Genomic DNA, 23831 nt, shown 5'->3' with positions numbered 1-23831 from the left:
TTTCTCCACATCTTCACCAACACTTGTTATTTTCTCTGTGTGTGTGTGTTTGTGTGTGTGTTTAATAATAGCCACCCTAATGGATATGCAGTGGTCCAAAGTGACCTTTTTCTATTGTGTTTTGGATACCGGAATCACAAAGTCATATTTAGGAGAGCTCCTAGCATTCATATATCAGCACCTCATGCTCAAAACCTTGCCTTGATTTCGTGACCAGATAAATAAACGTTCAGCTAAAATCCCTCTTGGCGCATGTAGCATCGTCTATGGTGAAAGAATCAGATAACACAGCCCATCGTCTGAGCTTACTTGTGTGCGACCAGGAGCAATAGAAGCCTCTTGCCTGTCCATATATCATGCAGGCTTGCCCTGGCTTAAAACTTATGGGAGAAAAAGGGGCCAGGCTGGCATCCCTGTTATGTTCCCTCGAGGGTGCACTTTGCACTTTTCTGCCACCCTTTGATTTGATAGTGTCTGACCCACCATTTAAAGTCAGGACAATGGTTTGAAAATGTCTGAAGCTGCATTGTCTCTGTTTTATTCTAAGGCAGGTTCCGTTGCTACTGGATTTATTGTGAACCAACTTCTGCCTTGGAAAACTAACTCTGGAATTATTGCCACGTAGATGTGACAGTCACATTCTGATCAGCAGATGTTACTGGGTCTGGGGAAAGAGTTTAATGTGGCCTCATCTTCCTTTGGATTTGTGTGTTGGTTTTTCCCCAGTTCTTCAGTAGTGGTTTTGACATCTTTTATCTCCCGCATTCATTCATTGCTTTATGTAGATTGATATTTTTTATCCCAGGAAAATAATGATTCACATATCTGTTATGATGAGGATTTTTAAACTTTCTGTATTTCTTACTTTCTTTTTCTTTTTTTCAGAATGTTGTACCGTCTTTGGGTAGGCAGACTTCCCTGACGACATCAGTGATACCCAAAGCTGAGCAGAGTGTGGCTTACAAAGACTTTATTTATTTTACTGTCTTTGAAGGAAATGTTCGCAACGTTTCTGAAGTCTCGGTTGAGTATTTATGCTCTCAGCCTTGTGTTGTCAATTTGGAAGCAGTTGTTTCATCGGAGTTCAGAAGTAGCATTCCCGTGTACAAAAAAAGGTGGAAGAATGAGAAACATCTTCACACCAGCAGGACACAAATAGTACATGTGAAATTTCCAAGCATTATGGTTTACAGAGATGATTATTTCATCAGACATTCCATCTCTGTATCTGCAGTGATAGTACGCGCCTGGATTACTCACAAATACAGTGGCGGAGACTGGAGTGTTAAATGGGAGGAAAACTTGCTCCATGCTGTAGCAAAGAATTATACCCTCCTGCAGACCATCCCGCCTTTTGAACGCCCTTTCAAAGATCATCAAGTGTGCCTCGAGTGGAACATGGGTTATATTTGGAACCTTCAGGCAAACAGGATTCCACAATGTCCTCTGGAAAATGGTAGGTCATCTGTCTTGCTGGGAACCTAATTCTCATTTTTTCAGATAGCCTGTATCATGATCGAATGGCAGGAGAAAATTCTCCTATTAGCGACGGGGGATAAAGGGAAAATGGAGGGACACAATGAGTGTGTAACTTTGGAGTTTGAAGACAAAAGGAGAAAAATTAAAAGGGGAAGAGAGGAGAAAGATTAGGAGAGAGCAGGACCAAAGATGAAAGAACAGAACAGAGGAGCTGAGGAAGGTGGACTTTGAGAGGGTTAAATCTGCTTTAAGCTGGAAAGGATTATTCATGCCACCGAAACAAGGATTGGGAAAATCTTCCCACTTCCCTCCCCACAAGCCCGCTAAAGTTTCCTCTTTTTTTTTTTTGAGACGGATTTTTGTTCTGTTGCCCAGACTCAAGTGCAGTGGCGAGATCTCGCTCGGCTCACTGCAACCTCTGCCTCCCATGTTCAAGCAATTCTCTTGCCTCAGCCTCCCGAGTAGCTGGGATTACAGGCGCCCGCCACCATGCCAGGCTAATTTTTGCATTTTTAGTAGAGGCGGGTTTTCACCATGTTGGCCAGGCTGGTCTCAAACTCCTAACCTCAGGCGATCTGCCTGCCTCGGCCTCCCAAAGTGCTGGGATTACAGGTGTGAGCCATCATGCCCGAGCCTCTATTATTTTTAAGCAGAGTGTTTTATCCTGGAGGAGATGAGAACCTAAAGGAACCCTTCCGACAGAAAGGGAGGTTGTACCACAGAATGGTAACCTCTGGCTGGGCCTGATTCCTGCCCTGCCAGTTTCTATCTCTGTAACATTGGAAGTCTCTGAGCCTCAGTTTTCCTATCTGTAAAATGGGGATAATAAACAGTTCCTTCAGAGCAGTGCTGTGAGGACTAAATGAGATGTGATTGCTCAGCACATCATCAGCACTCAGTGAGAAGCTGTGATGATGATAGAGTCCACACTCTGCGTTTTATCCTAAATGCCACATGGTCACAGCCTCAGCAGGACCAATCCCGGAGGCTCCCAGGACCTTCTGCAACCTCCCTTAAGCTCTGGAGCTGGAGATCTCAGGCATGTGCTGAGAGGCGGCACTCTGAAGTTCTCTCCATTGGTGCAGGGAGCGCCTTGCTCTGTGGATGCCGAGTGCCTGCCAGCTCTTCTTCTGCCCCCTCAGTGGGGAGCCCTCCCCACTCATGCTCCCAGTTGTTTCCTCAACTGTGGCCCTAGGACCACCTGTGACAGAATCAAAAATGCTTGTTGCAAATGCAAATTCCTAGGCCCCGTCCTTCATCTACTTAGGATCTGCGGGGGTAGGGGAAGGCTTGGAATTGGCATTTTAAACACCTTCCTCATGACTCTGATGCACCCTGAAACTTGAGAACCTGTGGGCCAGGGACAAAGCTGGTTGGACTTAGGATTGCTATGGTTCCCGTGACCCGACCCTCAGCCAGGCTTGGCAGGCAGAGGACATCCATGGGTTTGTGGCAACAGATCCTTCCACAGGAAGTGCCTGACATTTCATCAACAGGATGGGTTTGGGACAAGGTGACTTAAGGACATGCACTCTAAGTTTTTCCTTTAGTGATCAACTTCTTGTCGCCTCTGGGATGTGATTTCTGTTGGGCTATCTTTGGGGGAAATAATGACTATGGTGATTTCTTGGTACTGTCCCAAAACAGCTCTGCATATAATGAAAACTGAAAGGACCTGTGTCACCATACATGATAGTTGGTCAGAAGCCACTTACCCTAGAACTGGCACATTTGATATTTTTCAAAACTTTTTCTTGTTTTGAGACAGGGTTTCACTCTGTTACCCAAGCTGGAGTGCAGTGGCATGATCATAACTCACTATAGCCTCAACATCCTGGGCTCAAGCAATCCTCCCACCTCAGCCTCCTGAGTAGCGGGGACCACAGGCATGCACCACCACACCCAGTTTATTTTTTTATTTTTTTGTAGAGATGGGGTCTTCCTATGTTGCTCAGGCTGGTCTTGAACTCCTAGGCTCAAGCAGTCCTCCCATCTTGGCCTTCCAAAGTGCTGGATTAAAACTATTTTGAAATAATTATAGATTCACAGAAAGTTGCAAAGGGTACAGGGTCCCTGTGTATCCTCACCCCCGCTTCCTCATTTTCCATAACTACAGTGTAAAATCAAAATTGGGGAAGTAATGCTGATCTAATACTGTTAACTGGACTCCAGACCTTACTCAGATTTTACCACTTTTTACAGGGGGGTCCTGTGTTTGTGTAGATCTATACAATTTTAACCTACATTTTAATAGCCCTGTCTGTCTGGCTTATTTTGCATTTGTGCAGTGCTTTAAATGAAAAAATATCTAGAAGATGAAAGCAAATTCCCTTTCTGTGTGTGTGCACATAGCAGGGAGGGTGGGATGGGTAGTTAAATGTCTGAAAGCAGTCAAGTCAATCATTTTGATGATCAGTGTGCCTCCCTCTTCCAGGCAGAGCCCCATGCAGGCATCTGTCTGGAATACCTTCCACAGGGCCACCTAATTTGTTAAGGGGAAGAGAGCATGGGGCACACACAGCCATAATTTGCTGTACCTCCGACTTTGTCAGGGATTAATGATTCCATTCCATATTTGACAAATCATGTATTTCTCATTGAAGAATGACTGAATTGCAAGCTGGAAGTTTCCAAATGAAATCATTTAACGAACTGGCTCAGTTCTTAGGGCGCCTGAATATGCCCTTAAAATGTGAAACGTCTTTTCCTTCTTTTGTTGTTTCTTCTCATATTCACAAGGCTTAGGAACAGCACAGTGGGATTTTTCTCCTCACCTGCTTCAGAGCATTACCTTAGGAGTGAGAATTAAACCATAACGCAGAGAAAACCCTTTCCCAAGAGTTAAAGTCACTGAAAATGGTGGGGAGCTCCATGCACCCTCAAAATAAGCTCTGATTACAAGGCTGTGATTTGTTTACCGAAAAAGGGGTACACATTCTTCCTCCTCCAAAAGACAGATCACAAGAGCGTCTGCAGCAGTCCCATGGAAAACATCCATGACCTTTGTTCCGGATCCGGGCTGTGGGGATGGAAGGGGGCCAGGCCTCTGGTTTGTTCTTAGCAGGGGCTTCTTGATGAACAAGAATCAAGTCAGAACAAGATGGCATTAGCGAGGCTCCAAGCTGAGCCACAGGGGGCCTGTCATGTATGGTTCCTGTCTCAGACAGCACTGATGTGGGGTTTCAGGGAAGGTTTTCTGTGTCAAGTGCCTGGTGTCCTACGATGGCCCTGCTTCTGAACTGAAGTACTCCCTGACTTGCTTTCATTTTCCTTTTCATGTATAAAAAGAGTCAAAGTCCCTGTGCCCAGGCGTTCTGGAAGTGTGCTTGGAGGGCCTCCACCACTGGCTTTCCCGAGGCTACTGAGGCGAGGGCCGTGTGTGTCCAGACATGGCTCTCAGCAGCTTATCTCCTTTGCCAGGCCAGAGCCGGCGAGGCCATGAGACTGATTTTTGGTGGAGATGCAGCAGACGTTTACCCAGCTCTGCAGGGAAATCCTAACCCAGATGAGAAGTCGGTAGCCATTGGGAGCACGTGTGTGCCACGACTCGGCCACGTGCCCCTGGTGCCCCTGTTGCTGCTGCATCCTGGGTGTGGGGGGCATATGTAGCCATAGGCAGACTGTGGATCTACCTAGTGTGGCTTATTTCCTTGAGGGACGGGACTGGGCGTTTCTGTTGTCCCTCCCAAATCACATGTGTGCCTGACTCACGCTGGAGTCACGGAAAGAAAGGAATCAGCCATGCAAGCCGATGACTTGGGCCCCAGACCCGGGGGCCCACCTGGACTTCTCTTCCTGTCATACTCTATTTTGAGAGTCACCTAGTGCTGGCTGTATGTGTCACATATTCAGTCCCTTCTTGCATTTCTCACCACACGGAGTACCGTTGTCCTGGTCTAAGCCGTCATCCTCCTGTCTGGACTCCTGGCACTGCCTGCAAGTGGCCACCCAGTTTTGCCCGTCATACCCTCCTGAACCCCCACCAGCAGCCAGTGCAAGCTGATCGCATCACTGCCTGATTAAACTCCCCAGTTCCTCCCATTACCCACTGATCCCAGTTAAGATCAACCCATGCCTCTTACTCTGTGGGAATCGGTCCCTCTCCCCTTGCAGCTCGTGTCCCACCATGCACACCCTTCCCCACTGCTTCTAGCCACAGGGGCCCGCTTGCTTCTCCTGGAGCATACCGAGTTCATTCTCACTTTGGGACATGTGTGTGACTGCTCCCTCCACCTAAGATGCTCTTCTCCCAGATCACCACATGGCCACTTCCTTACCTCACCTACCCCTCTGCTCCAATGCCATCTCCTTATCTAAGACAGCAAGCCCACCGCCACCGCCATGCCTGTCATTGTCCACCTTCATTTTCCTTCCTGGCCTGATCACCACTGGACAGTTTCAGTAAATATCTTTAGTTGCCTATGTGTCTATTGCCTGGCCTACACTGGAGCACAAGCTCCACAAGGCCCCGGGACTTGTTTGCTTTGTTCTGATGCTGAGCATAGGGCCCTGCACTCGTGACTATTTGTTGATTGAATGAATGCTCTTAACCAAGGGGGAAGGACAGTTTGTGAACATCACACACTGATATCCTTGCAGGGCTGTGTTGCCACATGAGGGAGTGTGTGGGGGTGGGGGTGGCGGTGCTCCTTCCCTAGGGCCACTGCACACACTCCGTAGCTTCCCAGACAAACCCACTGGGGATGCGCTAGTTAAGGCTGCAGGCTCCTCCTGTTCAGGGATTCTTCTTTGTAGCCACAGGTAAGCTCAGCTTCCCCTTTGTGGTTTAAGTCTTTGATTCCCCACCCCTATGTCTTTGCTAAAGCAGTTTCTTTTCCCTAGAATAGCTCCTGTTCCGTCCCGACTCCCCCAGCCCACGAAGCAACACCTCCCCCCACTGCCACTTTCCATGTCTGCTTGGCAAAATCATGCCCCTATTTCAACAGCCAGCTCAAATTTCTAACACTTTTCTAGCCCCCACCCTGAAGTTTTGTTGAGTTTTTTTTTTTTTTTAATTTCCACAACCAGAAATTAACTTCATAAATGCTGGCCATCAGAATGCTGTGTTAGTACCGCTTCTATGACACGTATCATGATTGATTCAATTAAACAAAGATTGACTGAGCACCTACTATGTATCAATTTCTTTACTGAGTGTGGAGGCTCAAAGATGAGGACAAAGCCACCCTCTTTAACATGGCTACCAATAGTTACAGTCACTTACTGCTACTGAGCATTTGCTATGTGCCAGGCACTGTCAAAGTGCTTTATGTGGTTTACGTGGTTATCTGATTTTTTTGAGACAGGGTCTTGCTCTGTCACCCAGGCTGGAGTGCAGTGGCGCGATCTCAGTTCACTGCACCCTCCGCCTCCCAGGTTCATGCGATTCTCCTGCCTCAGCCTCCCAAGTAGCTGGTGTTACAGATGCGTGCCACCACACCCAGCTAATTTTTGTATTTTCAGTAGAGATGGTGTTTCGCTATGTTGGCCAGGCTGGTCTCAAACTCCTGTCCTCAAGTGATCTGCCCGCATCGGCCCCCAAAGTGCTGGGATTACAAAGTGCTGGGTGAACTACAGCGCCTGGGACATTGTTATTTAATTTAATTTGCCCAATATTCCACTGTGATATTTACCAAGGAGAAAACAGAAAACTGACTCAGAGAGATAAAGTAGCTTGTCTAAGTTTGCACAGCTATTAATGAAGATGCTGGAGTTTGAACCTGGGTAGTTTGGCTCCCAAACCCCACAGTTATTCATTAGGCTAAACTACCAGGTGATGTCATGAAGCTATTTATTTATTTTAAGTCATTTATTCACTGATTAAAAGTTCCTGAGCAATCTGTATATGTTAAGCACTTTGTGTGGCTTCTTCACAGAGGAGGTGACATTTTGACAGAGACTTGAGGGATGAGTAGAGTTTTCATGGATCAAAAAGGAGGGGCTGGGTGCAGTGGCTCACGCCTGTAATCCCAGCACTTTGGGAGGCTGAGGCAGGCAGATCACTTGAGGCCAGGAGTTAGAGACCAGCCTAGCCAACATGGTGAAATCCCAGCTCTACTAAAAATACAGAAAATTAGCCAGGCATGGTGGCATGCATCTGTAGTCCCAGCTTCTCAGGGGGCTGAGGAGGGAGAATTGCTTGAATTCAGGAGGTGGAGGCTGCAGTGAGCCAAAATGGTGCCACTGCACTCCAGCCTGGGCAACAGAGCAAGACTCTGTCTCAAAAAAAAAAAAAAAAGAAGAAGAAGGAAAAAAAAAAAAGGAATGAAGGAAGGACATTGAGCTTTCAGGCAGAGGGGAAGGCATAAGCTGTGGCACACAGCAGAAAATTCCTGATCAGGAAATGGTGACAAGCCTTTGTTCCTTGACGGGAAAGATGGCAACAAGGCTTCATCTCACAGGCTAGCTTGTATTGATTGGGGGTGGCTGCCTAGAGCATGGTGTTGAGTAGGATTCTGAGGATGAGTCTGCACATACTGAGAAAGACTGCCATGTCCATCAGTTACTGTCTGCCATGGAGTGGAAATGTGACTAGCAGCACACTTGCTGTGGTTTATGTTCCAAGATACAATCTCAGGTGTGAGATGGGCAATTCAAGAAGTAAGACTAGATAAGCAGGTTAGGAACAGTCTTGGAAGGTTCTTAAATGCCCTAATGTTTAGCTTTATGAACATTTCTCTGATCTTCCCTCTTAAATAAGAAACTCTGGGGCAACATGGCAGTTTTCTTCTTCTCCACTATTTTCCTTTCAAAAATGCGTTCTCATCTTCAGATCCAATGGACTGGAAGTATGATTTTTTATAACAAAATTTCATTACAACAAAATGATTGAAAGTTAAGTCAAGTGTTGGAACCAGCCTTGACTTGTCTTTGTGAAAAAAATGGTTTATGCAGCAGGACTATTCAAGTCAATGTCATGATAGTACTTTTAGTAGTTATAAACTATATATTTGGCATTAAAAAAAAACAGACCTAGTTCCTTTTTTTCCAGTTAATCATGGTAGTCTGATTTTTTCAGTAATAACACTAATTAATGCCTGGCATCTGCATTCCCCTTTATGATTTTCAAAACACTTTTTTCGCGCACATTGTCTCATTTAATCCTCATAATAGTACCATGGGAAACACAGTGTTATTCTCAACCTTTCTTTAACAAAGAGGAAAACCGAGGCTCAGTGAGTTTGTTTAACTGGAGTCCAGACTTCCTGATTCTTTTGACTTTGCTATGCCGCCTCTCTGAAATATGCTAATACAGTCCTAACCCAGGTTCCAAATTAGAAAGAATACTTTTTTTAAAGTTGAATTTTTATCGATGTGAATCATCCTGTTTTCTTCACCCACTGGACTTTGTGTCTTTGAAGCGGATTGGGCAGCCTCGGAGGCCGAGGGTGGGGAGGCCTTGGGAAGAAGCTGGCTCCTTCTATGTGCCTGCCCGGAAGTGCTCAGAGCTTTTGTTCTTTTCTTTCATAGACGAAAAAGTAATACGTGTACACGGTAACAATAAAAAAAATTTAAATAGCGTGAAAAGGTTTAGGGGAACGAGTAAGTTTCCACACCCCTCACCCTCGAATCTTCTGGTCCTTTTCCCAGAAGTAAATTCATTAGCAACAGTTTCTTGTGTCTCCTTCTAGAAATGTTCCCTGCACATACAAGCATTAAGTTGTGTCCCGTTTTCTTCCTGCACAAATGAGAGGATTCTAGAAATGGACCTGCGCTCATTAACAATACAGTAGATTTTTCTGTACCAGGACATGCTGCCGACCTCATTCTTTTCAACAGCTCCTTAGCACCTGACAGACCGTAATTTATTTAACCTATCTTTTGCTGATGATCGTGCTGTTGCTTTTAACCACAAGGCTTCACTGAACATCCTTGTACATGTATCTCTGTGCACACTCATAAGCATGTTTAGAGGATAAATTACTAGGAGTAAAACTGGTTTTATTCTTAAGATTCGTGCCATCGAATGTTCCACAGACTTCCTTAGGAACCTGCTTCACTGCCTAGTATGCCTAGTATCCTTTCTGGAGGAAGATCTGACCTAAATCATATCTGCTAGAAAATTGAGTTTTTATTCTCAGGCTTTGGCTTTAAAGAAAATTAAACACCTTATTGGCCACTGGCTTTTGAATGTCCTGTGTTTGGAAAGCATTATTGAGCTGCCTGTGCTCTGGCTTTATTTCTCCAGGTTGAGAAATCTTCGCTTCTTTCCCCGCAGATTTTGCTTACAGACTTGTAGTCATTGTGATTCCTTGCATTGAGACCATCTTCAGCTTCTCCGAGGGTGGGCTGATGATCTCAGTGGCTTCATTGCTGTGTGTTTGAAGCACATCTGGAGTGGGGTTTTGTTACATGGAAGTGTTACCTTTGTTACATGGAAATGTTACCTTTTCCCGAGCAAGGGATCTGTGTCAGGGTTCTGATCACTCAGCTGAACTAGAGAATGGGCTACATAATCGTCCCTTAACCCCACCTGACCCAGGGATGAGATTTAAAATATTTAACAACCAGTGAGGGGTGGGGGGCCTCGGTGAACTCCAGTGGGTGCTAGCCTTAGTGCTGAAGCCGGCTCCAGAGGCCGCTGCTGGGCCAGGCTCTAACTTGAAGGAGGGGCCAGGGTTGGTGGGGCCTTGGAGGTTCAAGGTGACATCAATTATCAAACCAAAATAGAAATATTTCAGCGTTTTAGCAACCAGTATATCCACACAGGTCATGCCCACTGAATATCAGCCGAGGTTCTCTCTGGGAGGACTTGTGAGAAGAAAAGCCCATTGGTTTGCAGTGCGGAGGCCAGGTTTGAGTCATATTAGGGCTTCTTACTAGCTATGAAATCTTCATTAAGACACTTACATTTTTCTTGTCTCCAAATGAAGGGGTTTGCACCATATAATATCTGTTGCCTCTTATTGCTCTAAAATTTGAGGAAATAATACAAGCAAAACAGCAAAGGGTTCCTAACATCAGTTGTTTTCCTGGCATTCTATGTTTACGTCTTAATTGTGTCTTTTTTTGTTTGTTTGTTTAACCTAAGCTCTTCCTGCAAAATAAGCTAAAGAAATGAATTCGGGGAAAGGATTTGAAAGAAGAAAGGTCATTCTTTGGCTTACGCAGTGTGGTGCACATTACAGAATTGTGGACAGTACTAGGAGGAAGGGAGACAGATTCAAATCCTGACTTGGCCACACCTACATTCATTCATTCATCAAATATTTATGGGGTCTTTATCAAGTACTGTGCACTGTTCTAGGTTCTGGGGATGGAATAGTGAACAAGTAAGGCCCCTGCTTTAATGAGTACATTCTAGAGGCAAGGCAGTAAACCTCTTTGGACATAAGTTTTCCTACCTGTAAATTATTTAGTGGTGGATGGCACTGGTACCGTTGCTCCCCATTCCACTGCCCATGACAAGACATCACTAGTCAATTATAGCATTGCACGCAGCTATAATCAGTTATTAGACAATGGATCTATATGTTATCCTGATAAATAACATATATGATAACATATCCTATATGTTATTCAGATGAATTTTAAAGTCTTCTCCTGCTCCAAAATTAATTCTTGTTCATTACCTCTAATTGTAATCGAAAGACAGTATTATACTGAGGGCAAACTCCACTAGGAATCCAAATTATACACATAGCGAAGCTACAGATTTGAAAGAAAACTACCATTACTTTGGTTTTGTTGGGTACAAACGGTATGTGTTCTTGTAAAATTATTTTAGATCTTTGGGTCTGAGCTTTTTCCTTCATAATCTATTGCGGCAAGTTCTCCCATTTGACCTGCTTTATTTTGGTCTTTGGACAAGGGAGCGCTCATTGTCATTCACTTTTAACTCTTTCCACTTTAGAAACCTCCTTTATGAAGCTTTTTTTTTATTGGAGTCAGGTTGGGCAGAATTGAATCCCATTTGTTTTGACAAATGTTTCCACTGCACACTAGATCACTCAACAGCCATCACCAGCAGAAGGCTTCCTAGGGGTCTAACGTGGCCATCTGGTCTCTTCTGCTCCACTCAACATAGTGGAAGCCAAACCAAAGTTGAGCTGATGTCAACTTCCTTGGTAAATTTTTCCCTCAGATTCCAAAGAAAACCTTTGCAGTACTTCCATTTCTCACCCCTCTCACCACTCCCATCATAGACCAGCAAGTCCAGTGGGCCCAAATTGAGCTCAAATTGAAAAAACAAAGGGTTTTAAGTGCTTCTGTTGAAATTGATAACTCCACTCTTTTGGATTTCCAAATGCATCTCTACTTGTAACAAACCATGTAGATTTGTGGCTACTGGGGAGAAATTGGCTCATTTAATCCTATTAAAATACACAAGGGCCTGAGATTCTAAAAACTGTTCTTACAATTTCCAAATTGTAGTAAACCAGAGGTACCTGTCTATATAATAAAACTTTTTATTTCCTTTGGGAAATGAGAGCTGGGACGTCCAGCATCCTAGGCTGAAGCCCCCATAATTTGTGCCAATATTGGTATTTGATGAATTGCACATAAATCAACTCTTCTCTCTCCGAGAGGCCCAGGAAAATAGACTGTTTCCACTATTTAATCATGAATGTCTAAACTAAGGAGTATTTTAAGCAGAAGAAAAGTATCCTTTTTCTTTGAGACGGAGTCTTGCTCTGTTGCCCAGTTTGGAGTGCAGTGGTGCCATCTCAGCTCACAGCAACCTCCGCCTCCTGGCTTCAAGCAATTCTCTTGCCTCAGCCTCCCTAGTAGCTGGGATTACAGGCACACACTACCATGCCCGGCTAATTTTTTTTTGTAGTTTTAGTAGACATGGGGTTTCACCATGTTGGCCAGGCTGGTCTCGAACTCCTGACCTCAAGTGATCTGCCCACTTTGGCCTCCCAAAGTGCTGGAATTACAGATGTGAGCCAGCACGCCCAGCCAAGAAAAGTATTCTTATTCCTAGGTTGAGTTAAGTGGATTCTGTTTTCTTTAGTTGGGAATCATATGGAAAACCAAAAATTCATACTTAGGCTTGTTGAAAGTGGTAAGTATTAAGTATAGATTAAATAACTCAGTTCTCCCTTTAAGATTTGTTGTGAACATCCCTATGCTTTTTAGAGCTATAGAGAAGAATTCTTTCGTGTTTGTGAAATAAAATGGAAGACTTTCCAATGTTAAGGTATATGGTTAGTAATTTTTATGTACGGTAGTATGTTGAATTTACTGTGGAAAGTTTGCACAGAAGACAAAAAAACTGCAATTTTAAGAGTATGGATTCTGAAACCAAAGAGCCTGAGTTTGAATCCCAGCTCCATCTCTTATTTAACCCTCTCTGATGCTCAGTTTTTAATCTGTTAAATGGGGATAATAAAAGAACCTATTTCATAGTTTGTTGTGAAATGAAGTGAGATTATCCCTGGATTGTGCTTAGCATATTGCTGGTGTACACTAAATATTAGTTACTATTTTGGCAACCGTGCCTCTGTTTTCTCATCTGTAGACTGGGGATAATAATGAAAATGAAATGAACAAATTTATGTAGCACATTTACAAAAATGTCAGGACCATAGTGAGAACTATAGAAGTGTTAACTTACTGTTATAACACAAATTCAGATGCTTTTCTTAGCATTCAGAGGGCAGGATGTGAAATGATTATGAACACAGAAGCCTGAGTTCAGAACCTGAATTGTGGTTCTATCACTTATTAACTTTGTGAACTTAGCCTCGGGCTTTTCATCTGTAGAATGGAACTAATAATAGAATCTACTTCACAGAGTTATTATGAAAAGTAATTGACATGGTCTCTGCAGAGTGCTTAGCATGGTGCTTGGCATATATTCAACAGATGTTTGCTAATATTTTTAGGGTATCTCACTTAAATGTTTGATTGGAGCTCAGCAGAGGCTTTCAGGATGAATGTGGTTTGGGAAGGAATGTTTTTCTGGATATAATTGAAAGGGAGCCATTTTGCTGTTTGCAGATGTGGTTGCCCTGCTTGGCTTTCCTTATGCCTCCAGTGGAGAAAACACAGGCATTGTCAAGAAGTTCCCGAGGTTTCGGAACCGAGAGCTGGAGGCCACTCGACGCCAGAGGATGGATTACCCAGTGTAAGGATGGGTAGCAGAAGGGAGCTGGTCGGGCGGTGCTTGTTTTATTTGAGGACCAGGGCAGGCTAGTGGAAGAACTCCTTCGGAGGACACACCTTGGTAAGGTGTTTTGCAAAAATGTTGAGATCTCCGTGGCTTAGAATTGGTGGACCTGAAAACCTCAAATGAGTCTTGAATTATTCTTGCATTTAACAATCCTTAATTTGCCTTAGCCTCCTTACATGACATGAGTAGACAGCAAGGTGTTGAAGCCTGAGGCCCTGCAAGGTCTCAGGTGCAGCCAGCCAAAGCCAGCACAGATTGCAGCCTTGGCTTTGCCTTTCTGTCGTGGAAGATTGGATGAGCTGTTTGAAATCTCACAACTTCTGATCTCCTCCATTGATTTCAGCAAGACCCAGATATATGTATTTTTTTTTCTTCTGCTGAATTGAAGATGCTGAAAATGGTTCCTGGTTCACCTCAGACCAGATGGATTTAGCAGAGTGATTTAATTCTTCCCGTGCTGCTGGCTGTAGAAAGATCTTGAGTCACTTTACCGAGCGTATGTTTTTGCTAAGCTTCCTTGTAATAACTTATCTTCATGAGCTTGCTCAGCTGGGTGGGTCAGGAGGGAGCTGTGTGGCACCATCTGTTTGCATATCATACCACTGATTTTGAGGCCAGATTACAAAGACCGGAAAGGACTTGTGTGTATCTGCAAAGAACCTGGGGCCACTGTCACTTTAACCCAAACTGTAAATTGGTTACTGGGGTAAATGAAGAGAAATCAATGCATTCATTTCGACCTTGATCCATGTTTCACATACAAAATGCAATCATTCCCACTGGCTCACCTTTGAACTACTGGTCAGTAGCATTGTGTGCAGTATCAAGGGGTGTTCAGCAAGTCTTTTCTGAATGATTGATGGATCACATATCTTGGCTAAATGTGTCCTGGTTAAGTTGGCTACTGGTATTTTATCCTCACTCTACAAGTCACAGATGTACAATATTTTTTTCGACTAAAATAGCCCCAGTCCAGGAATGGGATAATTAGATTGTTCCGTATTGGTCAGCCAGGACCGTGATACTGAATAACCTAATCTGAGCATGAAAATAGCATATATGTGTCCCTATTATCACATAGTGATGCCATTTGTAGATGATTACATTTTTCTACCTTATGGCTTTTATCTGTGAAAGGAACAAAATTGCTCAAAAGGCTCTAATTATGTTTTTTCTTTTAATCATAGAAATTAAAATAGCTTCTTATCAAATCACCTCTTATTAAAATCCAGATTTTTTTATCTATGTCTGACTTTGTAAGCCTAAATCAACAATTCAAATAGCAGGCATGTGAGATTCTCAAAGAGGCAGAGAAACAGTTTTTGGTGCAAGGTAGAAAGTCTGCTAGTTTTGTACAACGAAGCTTAACTCCTGTCTTTTGCAGTTACTTTAACTACCTCTTTTGTTTCAAAAATCAAGCTTTGCAAGCTGATCTCCCATGATGAATGCGAACGCAAATTCATCCGTTCATTGGAAAGAAAGCAATTTACTTGGTCATTGTTAACCATAATTACCTGTTCTTGGATGATATCATCTGCAGAATTTTTTTCCCCCTCGCTCTTATAGGTTTACTGTTTCATTGTGGCTGTATTTACTCCATTATTGCAAGGCCAACCTCTGTGGGATTCTGTACTTTGTTGACTCTAATGAGATGTACGGCACACCTTCTGTATTTCTTACGGAAGAGGGTGAGTATAAAACACAACCTTTAAAATGACATTGTAATTTTGTAATGCTCTGCCTAGTGACAGATATGTCTGTCTAGAATAAGGAAGATCTCGTCAAAATGGCAGCCCAGCAAGAGCAATGGCTTCCAAATGTGGGCTTCAAATTTAACTTCTTTTCCCAGAAGCTTAAACCTAATGTCTTATTTACAAAGAAATGCATTTATAAATGCGCGTTTGGGTTTTGCTTTGTTTTTGTGGAGTCTTGTAGCTTCTTAGGACAATTGTTGAAAAGGCCTAGCTACTTCATTCACTCAGAAATTTTTTGGTCATTTTCATGTGCTCGAATTTTCCTTTTAGGCTATTTGCATATTCAGATGCATCTTGTCAAAGGGGAAGACCTTGCTGTAAAAACTAAATTCATCATACCTTTGAAGGAGTGGTTTCGACTGGATATCTCTTTTAACGGAGGCCAGGTATTTGTATGCACGCTTCATCACACGACATACGAGCATTTTCGCTTAAAGTTAAGCATTGCCATAAAGCCGGGGAGCAACAAAATCTGCAAAAGCAAATTTGTGGTAAATGATAGACTCGTTACAACTACACACTTGCTAAATCAAACTTTTATAGATGGAAGTTTAAATCATAAGAATCCCATCCCATTTAATTAACTTTTGAAGTGCTGCTTTTGACTGTAGGGTGAATGAATAAAGCATACAAGCAGCTCTATAGCCATACTGATCTGAGCAATTCAGTCCTTTTCTCCTGGGGAGATAGGCTTTGTGGAGATAAATGTTAAAACAATATTGGCCATGTTTATATAGTGTTATCAGATCTACAACTTTTTTTTTTAAGGAAATGGATTGGTTAGTTCAGCCAAGAAATGATTTGACTGCTTTTGGCAAGTGAAGCAATTGCTTATGTTTGGCATTAAACAGATCGTAATAACCAACACACATAAGTGATAATTCAGGTGGGATGGAGGGTCTTTATCTACTTTGTAGCATAAAACATTGTACATAACTGCTTCAAACTCTCATAACATGAATTTTATGGATTATGGCAAATCTGTTGTTCTAATTGAAGACAGTTCTGTTTCTCGATATACACAGTGTGGGTTTGCCACCTTTTTCTGGTTGCTTTGTTTTCTCATCAGCTTTTCTTATTGATCTGTGATTTTTCCTGTAACAAAACTGGAAGAGGCATTTTGTTTGTCTTGTGGATGAAATGATGCACAGTCTTCCCTTGGTGTTTAAGTTGATCACATTTCCTTTTTCTGTAAGAGAAAAGAAATCAGGTCAGTCCTTGCTGCTTTCCTGAGAAGAGTCTGTAAAATGATAGCTGGGATTCTTGGTATGTGTATTTGTTTACTTAAAAATGTTCGGTGACATAGTGGTGGTCCACATTTTAGCTTCCTATCTATGTGAGAATTATGACGGCCATAATAGCTTGGTTGATGCTTTCTCCTGTGGAGAAGGTCAGCTCAGTGCTGTTGTCCCTGAGACAAGTATAAAATCATCAGTGCAGATTCACAGATCTTATTTTGCACCTACTGTATGCAAGGCACTATGCTCGAGTTGCTTGTAGACTATTTATGGAAGTAACATTAAGCAGGTAAAGGACTGTCATAAAGCAAGCTTAGTTGCCAGATGACAGCTGGGTGCGGTGGCTCACGCCTGTAATCCCAGCACTTTGGGAGGCTGAGGAGGGTGGGTCACCTGAGGTCAGGAGACCAGCCTGGCCAACATGGTGAAACCCCGTCTCTAGTAAAAATACAAAAATTAACTGGGCATGGTGTACGTGCCTATAATCCCAGCTACTCAGGAGGCTGAGGCAGGAGACTTGCTTGAATCCGGGAGGCGGAGGTTGCAGTGAGCCGAGATGGCGCCACTGCACTCCAGCCTGGGCAACAAAGTGAGACTCTGTCTCAATAATAATAATAACTTAAAAATAATTAATTGCCAGATGATTTGTATTGATTCCTAGAAGGGAGATAGCATTTTATGCTGGGATGCTTAGGGAAGGTGTCATGAGAAGATTTCTCTGGTTGGACAGGATTTAGATAGAGAAGGGAGAAGAGGGTATTTCAGCATGTTATTAGGGGTTAGCAGACAAACTAGTTTGACTGGAGTAGAAATTTGTAGACTATAGAAAGCTAATAGAAGGGAAAAATATGTATTTAGGAGCAGAATGCAGAGAATCTTGGATATCAGGGAATTTAGACATCAACTTGCAAAGCACCATAGAAGATATTTGAGCAGAAGATTAAAAGTAGTCCTTTAATGAAGGAGATAAATTTAGTGGCGGAGTACATAGCTGAGTAAAGCAGGAGAGAATTAGAAAGACCAGATAAGTGGGGGTAAAAAATTTTTTTTGGTGTGTGTAGACTTTCGCCCACTTGTCCTTCTTCTTTCTATTCTATCTGGTCTAATATGCACAGGTTCCAAACAACACATAATTGCTTCCCACCCAAAATCCACCTCTGTGATGGGACTACCATAGTCTGCCTTGACTGAATGTATAAGTGACTTAAATGGTTGGTTTAGGCAAACAACTGGTGTGAGTCATTTTCTTTTCTGAACCAACATGTTGTATGGCTGAATTGGGTTGGTTTCTGGTGGGTTAGTTTGTCTTTCATAGACCAAGTGTCATAGCCATGTCTTTGAGACACGCCCTAACACTTACTCTGTGGTAGCACTAGCAGAATGTAAGTGGCCCCTTGAATCGAGAGGCTTATTATGTTGGAGTCCAAGATATGAGAAGAGCCCATATGAGACAGCTAACAGCATTCATGACAAAAAATAGTGTCCCTGTTAAAATGAGAATGATGATTCCCAGTGCTTAGAGAAAGGGAGGTGGGAACAGCAGTGCATGAAGAACATAAAACACCAATCTTGTTTTCCCCCTAAGGCTCTGATGGAATCAGAGCAGGATTTTAAACACTCCTTGTAGTGTCATACATATTTCCTTGTCTTTCTACACAACAAGCATTTAAGGACAAATACATCAAATGAGCCTTTGGCTTGGAGTTTGGAAGTATCTGAAACTTGGTGGAAACTGCATTGTAGATATTTTTAATCACATCAAGTCACATTTGGGGAAGTTAAATGTATGAAATCTTAAAACATGCACAGGGCTAGTAAGCTGTTAATTTTATTTTTGCAGAAACTGATCAGGTAAAAGACTCTCCAACACATATTGTGAGTAATTGACACAAAGGACTGCATAGGTAATGTAGGGTGATGAGGCGTAACTGATTCTTGTGTATCCCTCCCATCATAGATAGTAGTAACCACTAGCATTGGACAGGATTTGAAAAGCTACCACAATCAGACCATTAGGTAAGTGTGATTTTTCTTTTTATTCAAAATTTGCCTGCATGTGAGTTAAGGAATCTTCATACTTTAGCCCTCAGCCCTAATGTTATTCCATATCTCCTCATTCAGCTTTTCCAAGCATGGATTATTCTCTGCCCTGTAGCTAGTCTTTATACTTTTTTTTTCCTACCATGCACAAACTCTTTCTGTTTCCCCCACAACCTTTTTTTCTAAGCAAGAAAAAAGCAGATCTCATTGTAAATTCTTCCTTTCATGGCACTTTATAATTCATTTTCTTTGAAAATTATCTTCTATGAAGGATTCTGAAAAATAAATCAAAGTATTAGTGTTGCTTATTGAGAATGGTTGGTAACTTTGGCCTCATATAAGACATAAAAGCAGACAGTCTTCATATTTATGTTTATAATCTGGATTTGAAATGTATGCAACTATTGATATTGGAGTCACTTTTCATCTTTATATAACCATTCTCTGCAAGAGTTACAGAAACTAAGAACTGAGTTTCCTGCCTGTGTTTCACCATTTTTTAATTTACTTCTACATCCACGTATAGTAGTGGGTTTTATAGTGTCAGAACCATGGGGCAACCTTCATTAGGAATTCAGGATACCTTGCTATAGCTAGATAATATATGTATATAGGTGGTCCCTGACCCAATGATGATTTGATTTGCGATTTTTTGACTTTACAATGAGTTTATTGGGATAATAAATGCATTTTGTACTAATGATACCTTCAACTTACAATGAGTTTATTAGGATGTAATCCCATCGTATGTCAAAGAACATCTGAAATTGAAGGCTTAAGAACAAGTGTAGGCCAGGGGTGTTGGCTCACGCCTGTAATCCCAGCACTTTGGGAGGCCAAGGCAGGTGGATTACTTGAGGCTACGAGTTTGAGACCAGCCTGGGCAACATGGCAAAACTCTGTTTCTACTAAAAATACAAAAATTAGCCTAGCGTGGTGGCGCATGCCTGTAACCCCAGCTACTCAGGTGGCTGAGGCACGAGAATGGCTTGAACCCAGGAGGCAGAGATTGCAGTGAGCTGAGATGGCGCCACTGCACTCCAGCCTGGTGACAGAGCAAGGCTCCGTCTTAAAATAAAAAAATAAGTGTAAAGATCAGAAATAAAAATTACCAATTTTGCATGTATAATTTTAAAAAATGCATCAGGACTTTTAGGCACTTTTTCTGGGATGAGGAGTGGTTTATTCCTCGAGTCTGCTATTTCACTGCAGCAGGCAGAATGCTGCCTCTCCAAACAGGCTGGGGATACGCAGAATCCCGCACAACCCAAATTCTCTTGGATGCTGATTATTAAAGAAAGGGAAGCAAAGAGGGGCAGAGACAGAAATAGAGGGCCATATATGCTACTTAAAAAAAAACAAAAACAAACTCTTGGCCCTGCATTTTATAGGTGGTTCACACTTGTAATCCCAGCATTTCAGGAGCCAAGGTGGGTGAATCACATGAGGCAAGGAGTTCGAGACCAGCCTGGCCAACATAGTGAAACCCCCATCTCTACTAAAAATTAAAAAATTAGCCAGTCATGGTGGTACGCACCTGTAATCCTAGCTACTTAAGGCTGAGGCACGAGAATTGCTTGAACCTGAGAGGTGGAGGTTGCAGTAAGCCAAGATCCCACCACAGCACTCCAGCCTAGGTGACAGTGATACTCTATCTTAACAAAAAAAAAAAAAAAAAAGAAAAGATAAGATAAGAAAAGAAATGCAGAATCTTGGGCTTTGTTCCAGAGCTTCTAACTCAGAATCTGCATTAAAAAACTAAAAAAAAAAAAAAAAAATTTTAAAAATAAAAAAAAAATTCCTGTTTTCATTTAAGTCCAACTGATTTCTTTTAGGCTCTGGGCACATCGAACAATTCTTATTTTCATGGCTGGATTAAAGGATTAGAGTTTTATAGAGAGGCTAAAGAAGTGTTATTAGCCTGCAAAGAGAGGGTGCGGGTGGCTTAATAGCTGCATTGAAACATAGCGGCTGCGGCCTAGGGAGAGAGCACGTGTTTTCAAGAGCACCGAGGTAGATTCAGATCAGCCAGAACGTGTTCAACACATAGGAGTGTTGTTATATAACAGGTGGCTAGGGGGTCTTCTCTGAAAAGTTCAAGGACAGTGAAGCCTGGGAGCTGTCTTTGGAGAAACAGATGATCTGAGTCAGCTTTGGAGATCAGATCTCCATGTTCTGTGAAGTGGGCTCTGGCCAGAAATTAAAGGTTTTTGTTTCAGGACATGAAGTTTAAAATAAGAGCTTCCCCTCTCTCCCCTGAAACCCACGTCCAGCTCCAGGACATTTTTGACAACTGGTTGAATTTCATAGGCTCCTTTTCATTTTCTTTGTAAGAGTTTCCTTTCCTCTTCAATCCCAGAGATCTAGAGGCTGATATGAGTGAATGGGAGACAGAGTGGCCACGGAATGATCCAGGGCTGGGGCCGGGGTGAGGCAAGTGAGCCTAAAACTTAAGGGGGTGTCAGAAAGCTCAGGGATTGCATTCGTTTGCTGGGGCTGCCAGAACCAAGTGCCAAAATGAAGTGGCTTAAACAACAAAAATGTATTATCTCAGTTTTAGAGGGCAGAGGTCCAGGATCATAGGGCTGGCAGGGCCGTGATCCCGTGAAGGTACGAGGGACAGATTTGCTCCCGGTCTCTCCTGGCTTCTGGTAGCTCCTTGGCTCGTGGCAGCATAACTTCAGTCTTCACATGGCATCCTCCCCATGGGTGTGTCTGTGTCCAAATTTCCCTTTTTTATAAAGATGTCAGTCATATTGGGTTAGGGGCTCACCCTACTCCAGTTATCACCTCAATTTAACTACTTATGTCTGCGAAGACCCTGTTTCCAAATAAGGTCACAATCTGAGGGGCTGGAGATTTGGACTTTGACATATGAATTTGGTGGGAGGAAGGGGTACACAATTTAACTCAACAGTAATCATGATAAGTAACATATTAATATGATGTTTTTAAAAATCGAAATGAATGCAGAGAATCCATGGTGAATAAAATATTAAAATTTTAAGTAAAGACATAATCAGCATAAACATAGAAGGATCAAGGGATCAAGACTGATTTGGGGGTACACACCAACTCTACATCCCAATTGAAGCATTGAAACAATTTCTTAGTAAAAGTGGCAGTACTCCGGCCTAGCACAGTGGCTCACGCCTGTAATCCCAGCGCTTTGGGAGGCTGAGGCAGGCAGATCACTTAAGTCCAGGAGTTTGAGACCAGGTTGGGCAACATGGTGAAACCCCAACTCTACTAAAAATACAAAATTAGCCGGGCGTGCTGGTGGGTGCCTGTAATCCCAGCTACTTGGGAGGCTGAGGTGAAGGTTGCAGAGAGCCAAGATTGCGCCACTGTACTCCAGCCTGGGAGACAGAGTGAGACCCTGCCACAAAACAAACAATCAACAAAACAAAACAAAAAACAAAACAAACCGAAAAAGCTAGCCGTACTCAGACGCAGGAGTGCCCCTCCCCACCACCCCAGCTGCCCTGCCTGTACTCCTGAGACCTCCCCATCAGAGAAATAAGCAGAGGTAAAGCTAGGCCCGGAGGGAGCTGTCCAGAGTCCCCCGGGGGTTCCTGTGGTCAGGTATTTGGAATCTCATCCCTGCCAGGAACCCCACTTTTAGAGTGGGCCAAGCCAGTGAACTAAACATCAGATATTTCCAGTTTACTGGTTATAGGTGTTCCCAGGCAAGTCTCTTACCCCTCCTTTTTATTGTTCCTGTAACGTAAACATAATGACGGTTGTCCTACAAGGATAGTGTGAGAAGATCAGGAATTAAGTGCTCGGGATTGCAGTGCAACACATAAATGAAAGGCTGTCAGTAATATCTCATGACAGGTGACAGCTTCAGGCCTCTATAGTGTTAAATTCATTCATTTATTTAACACCTGTTTACTGAGCACCTGTCAGATGCCAGACACAGCACTCAACTCTGGAAATAAAATGATGAACACAAAGAATACAGACCCTGCCTTCATGGAGCTAAAATATTGAGCTGGGGAGACAAACAGAAAACAAATTCACAAATAAATTTAAAATTACAAATCGTGGTGAGTGCTAGGATGGAAATGAATAAAGTAGCTGGAGGAGAACAAGGGGGTCAGAATTTAGACCAGGCCGGCCGGGCGTGGTGGCTTATGCCTGTAATCCCAGCACTTTGGGAGGCTGAAGCAGGCAGATCATGAGGTCAAGAGATCGAGACCATCTGGCCAACATGGTGAAACCCCATCTCTACTAAAAATACAAACATTAGCTGGGCATGGTGGCGCATGCCTGTAGTCCCAGCTACTGGGGAGGCTGAGGCAGGAGAATCACTTGAACCCAGGAGGCAGAGGTTGCAGTGAACCGAGATTGCGCCACTGCACTCCAGCCTGGCAACAGAGCAAGACTCTGTCTCCTAAATAAGTAAATAAATAAATAAATAAATAAATAAAATAATTTAGACCAGGCTCCGAAGAAGTGACATGTAAGATGATGTAAGATGATGGTTACTCTACGGGGCATGGGGGCAGCCAATTTGAAGCTCTAAGTTCTCCTATCACAGAAACTTCAAGCTGGAGCTATTTCTTAATTCTGAGTGAGGCCTGTTTCACAACACTGATGATTCTTTCAAGCTACTGATGCTCTGCGGTAATAAACCAGGGCACTCTCCTATGTCCAGATAAGAGTAAAGATAGTTTGCCAGCATGTCTCAGGTTTTCAAAAGGGGCTGGCTTGGGCTTTGGAAGAGTCTAGCTCAGCTTTTATGTCAGTGAAATTGATGACCATCAAACAGTGCACAGTACAAGGAATCTCTTGCAATCTTTGTTCAGGCACTGAGAATTTTGCAGGAGAAAAATACGAAGACATCGATGTACATGGAGACCAAGCTGGACAGATCCCCTATTGCTTGATAATAATGACAATTTAAAAATTATGGTTCAGTGCCCTAGGGACCAAGTAATTTGTTTTTTGTTGAAAAACTCAGTTAATGCAAGGATCCATTAAAACAGATAACTCCCTTAAACATTTTATTTCAATTAAAACATATATATGTATATATTCATTTGCCAATCTTTCTAGAGAGGGCCTTCTTTTGAATACAAATCTGCAGATTAGTGTTTTCTGTGGGCTTTTTTCACACTTGTAAACAACACCCAATTTCTGTTTCTTCCAAATGAAAACAAAGACACTTGTGAAAATAATCAGAGCCCAAAAGCC

At 42.8% G+C, this 23831-nt stretch overlaps 1 protein-coding gene across 1 annotated transcript in view; it reads left to right on the top strand.

Moving 5' to 3' along the window:
• SEL1L3 (SEL1L family member 3) overlaps window positions 1-23831 on the top strand; it is a 118224-nt gene that overhangs the window by 14189 nt on the left and 80204 nt on the right. The window contains exons 2-6 of the mRNA XM_054553789.2: window positions 886-1456; window positions 13426-13552; window positions 15164-15285; window positions 15622-15737; window positions 18547-18605. Of these exons, the coding sequence (XP_054409764.2) occupies window positions 886-1456; window positions 13426-13552; window positions 15164-15285; window positions 15622-15737; window positions 18547-18605 (995 nt within the window). The remainder of the gene's footprint in view (window positions 1-885; window positions 1457-13425; window positions 13553-15163; window positions 15286-15621; window positions 15738-18546; window positions 18606-23831) is intronic.

Source organism: Pongo abelii, chromosome 3, assembly GCF_028885655.2.
Source record: "Pongo abelii isolate AG06213 chromosome 3, NHGRI_mPonAbe1-v2.0_pri, whole genome shotgun sequence".
Classification (NCBI taxonomy): domain Eukaryota; kingdom Metazoa; phylum Chordata; class Mammalia; order Primates; family Hominidae; genus Pongo; species Pongo abelii.
The sequence above is the reverse complement of the archived record's forward strand: the minus strand, read 5'-3'. Positions and strand labels throughout refer to the sequence as shown.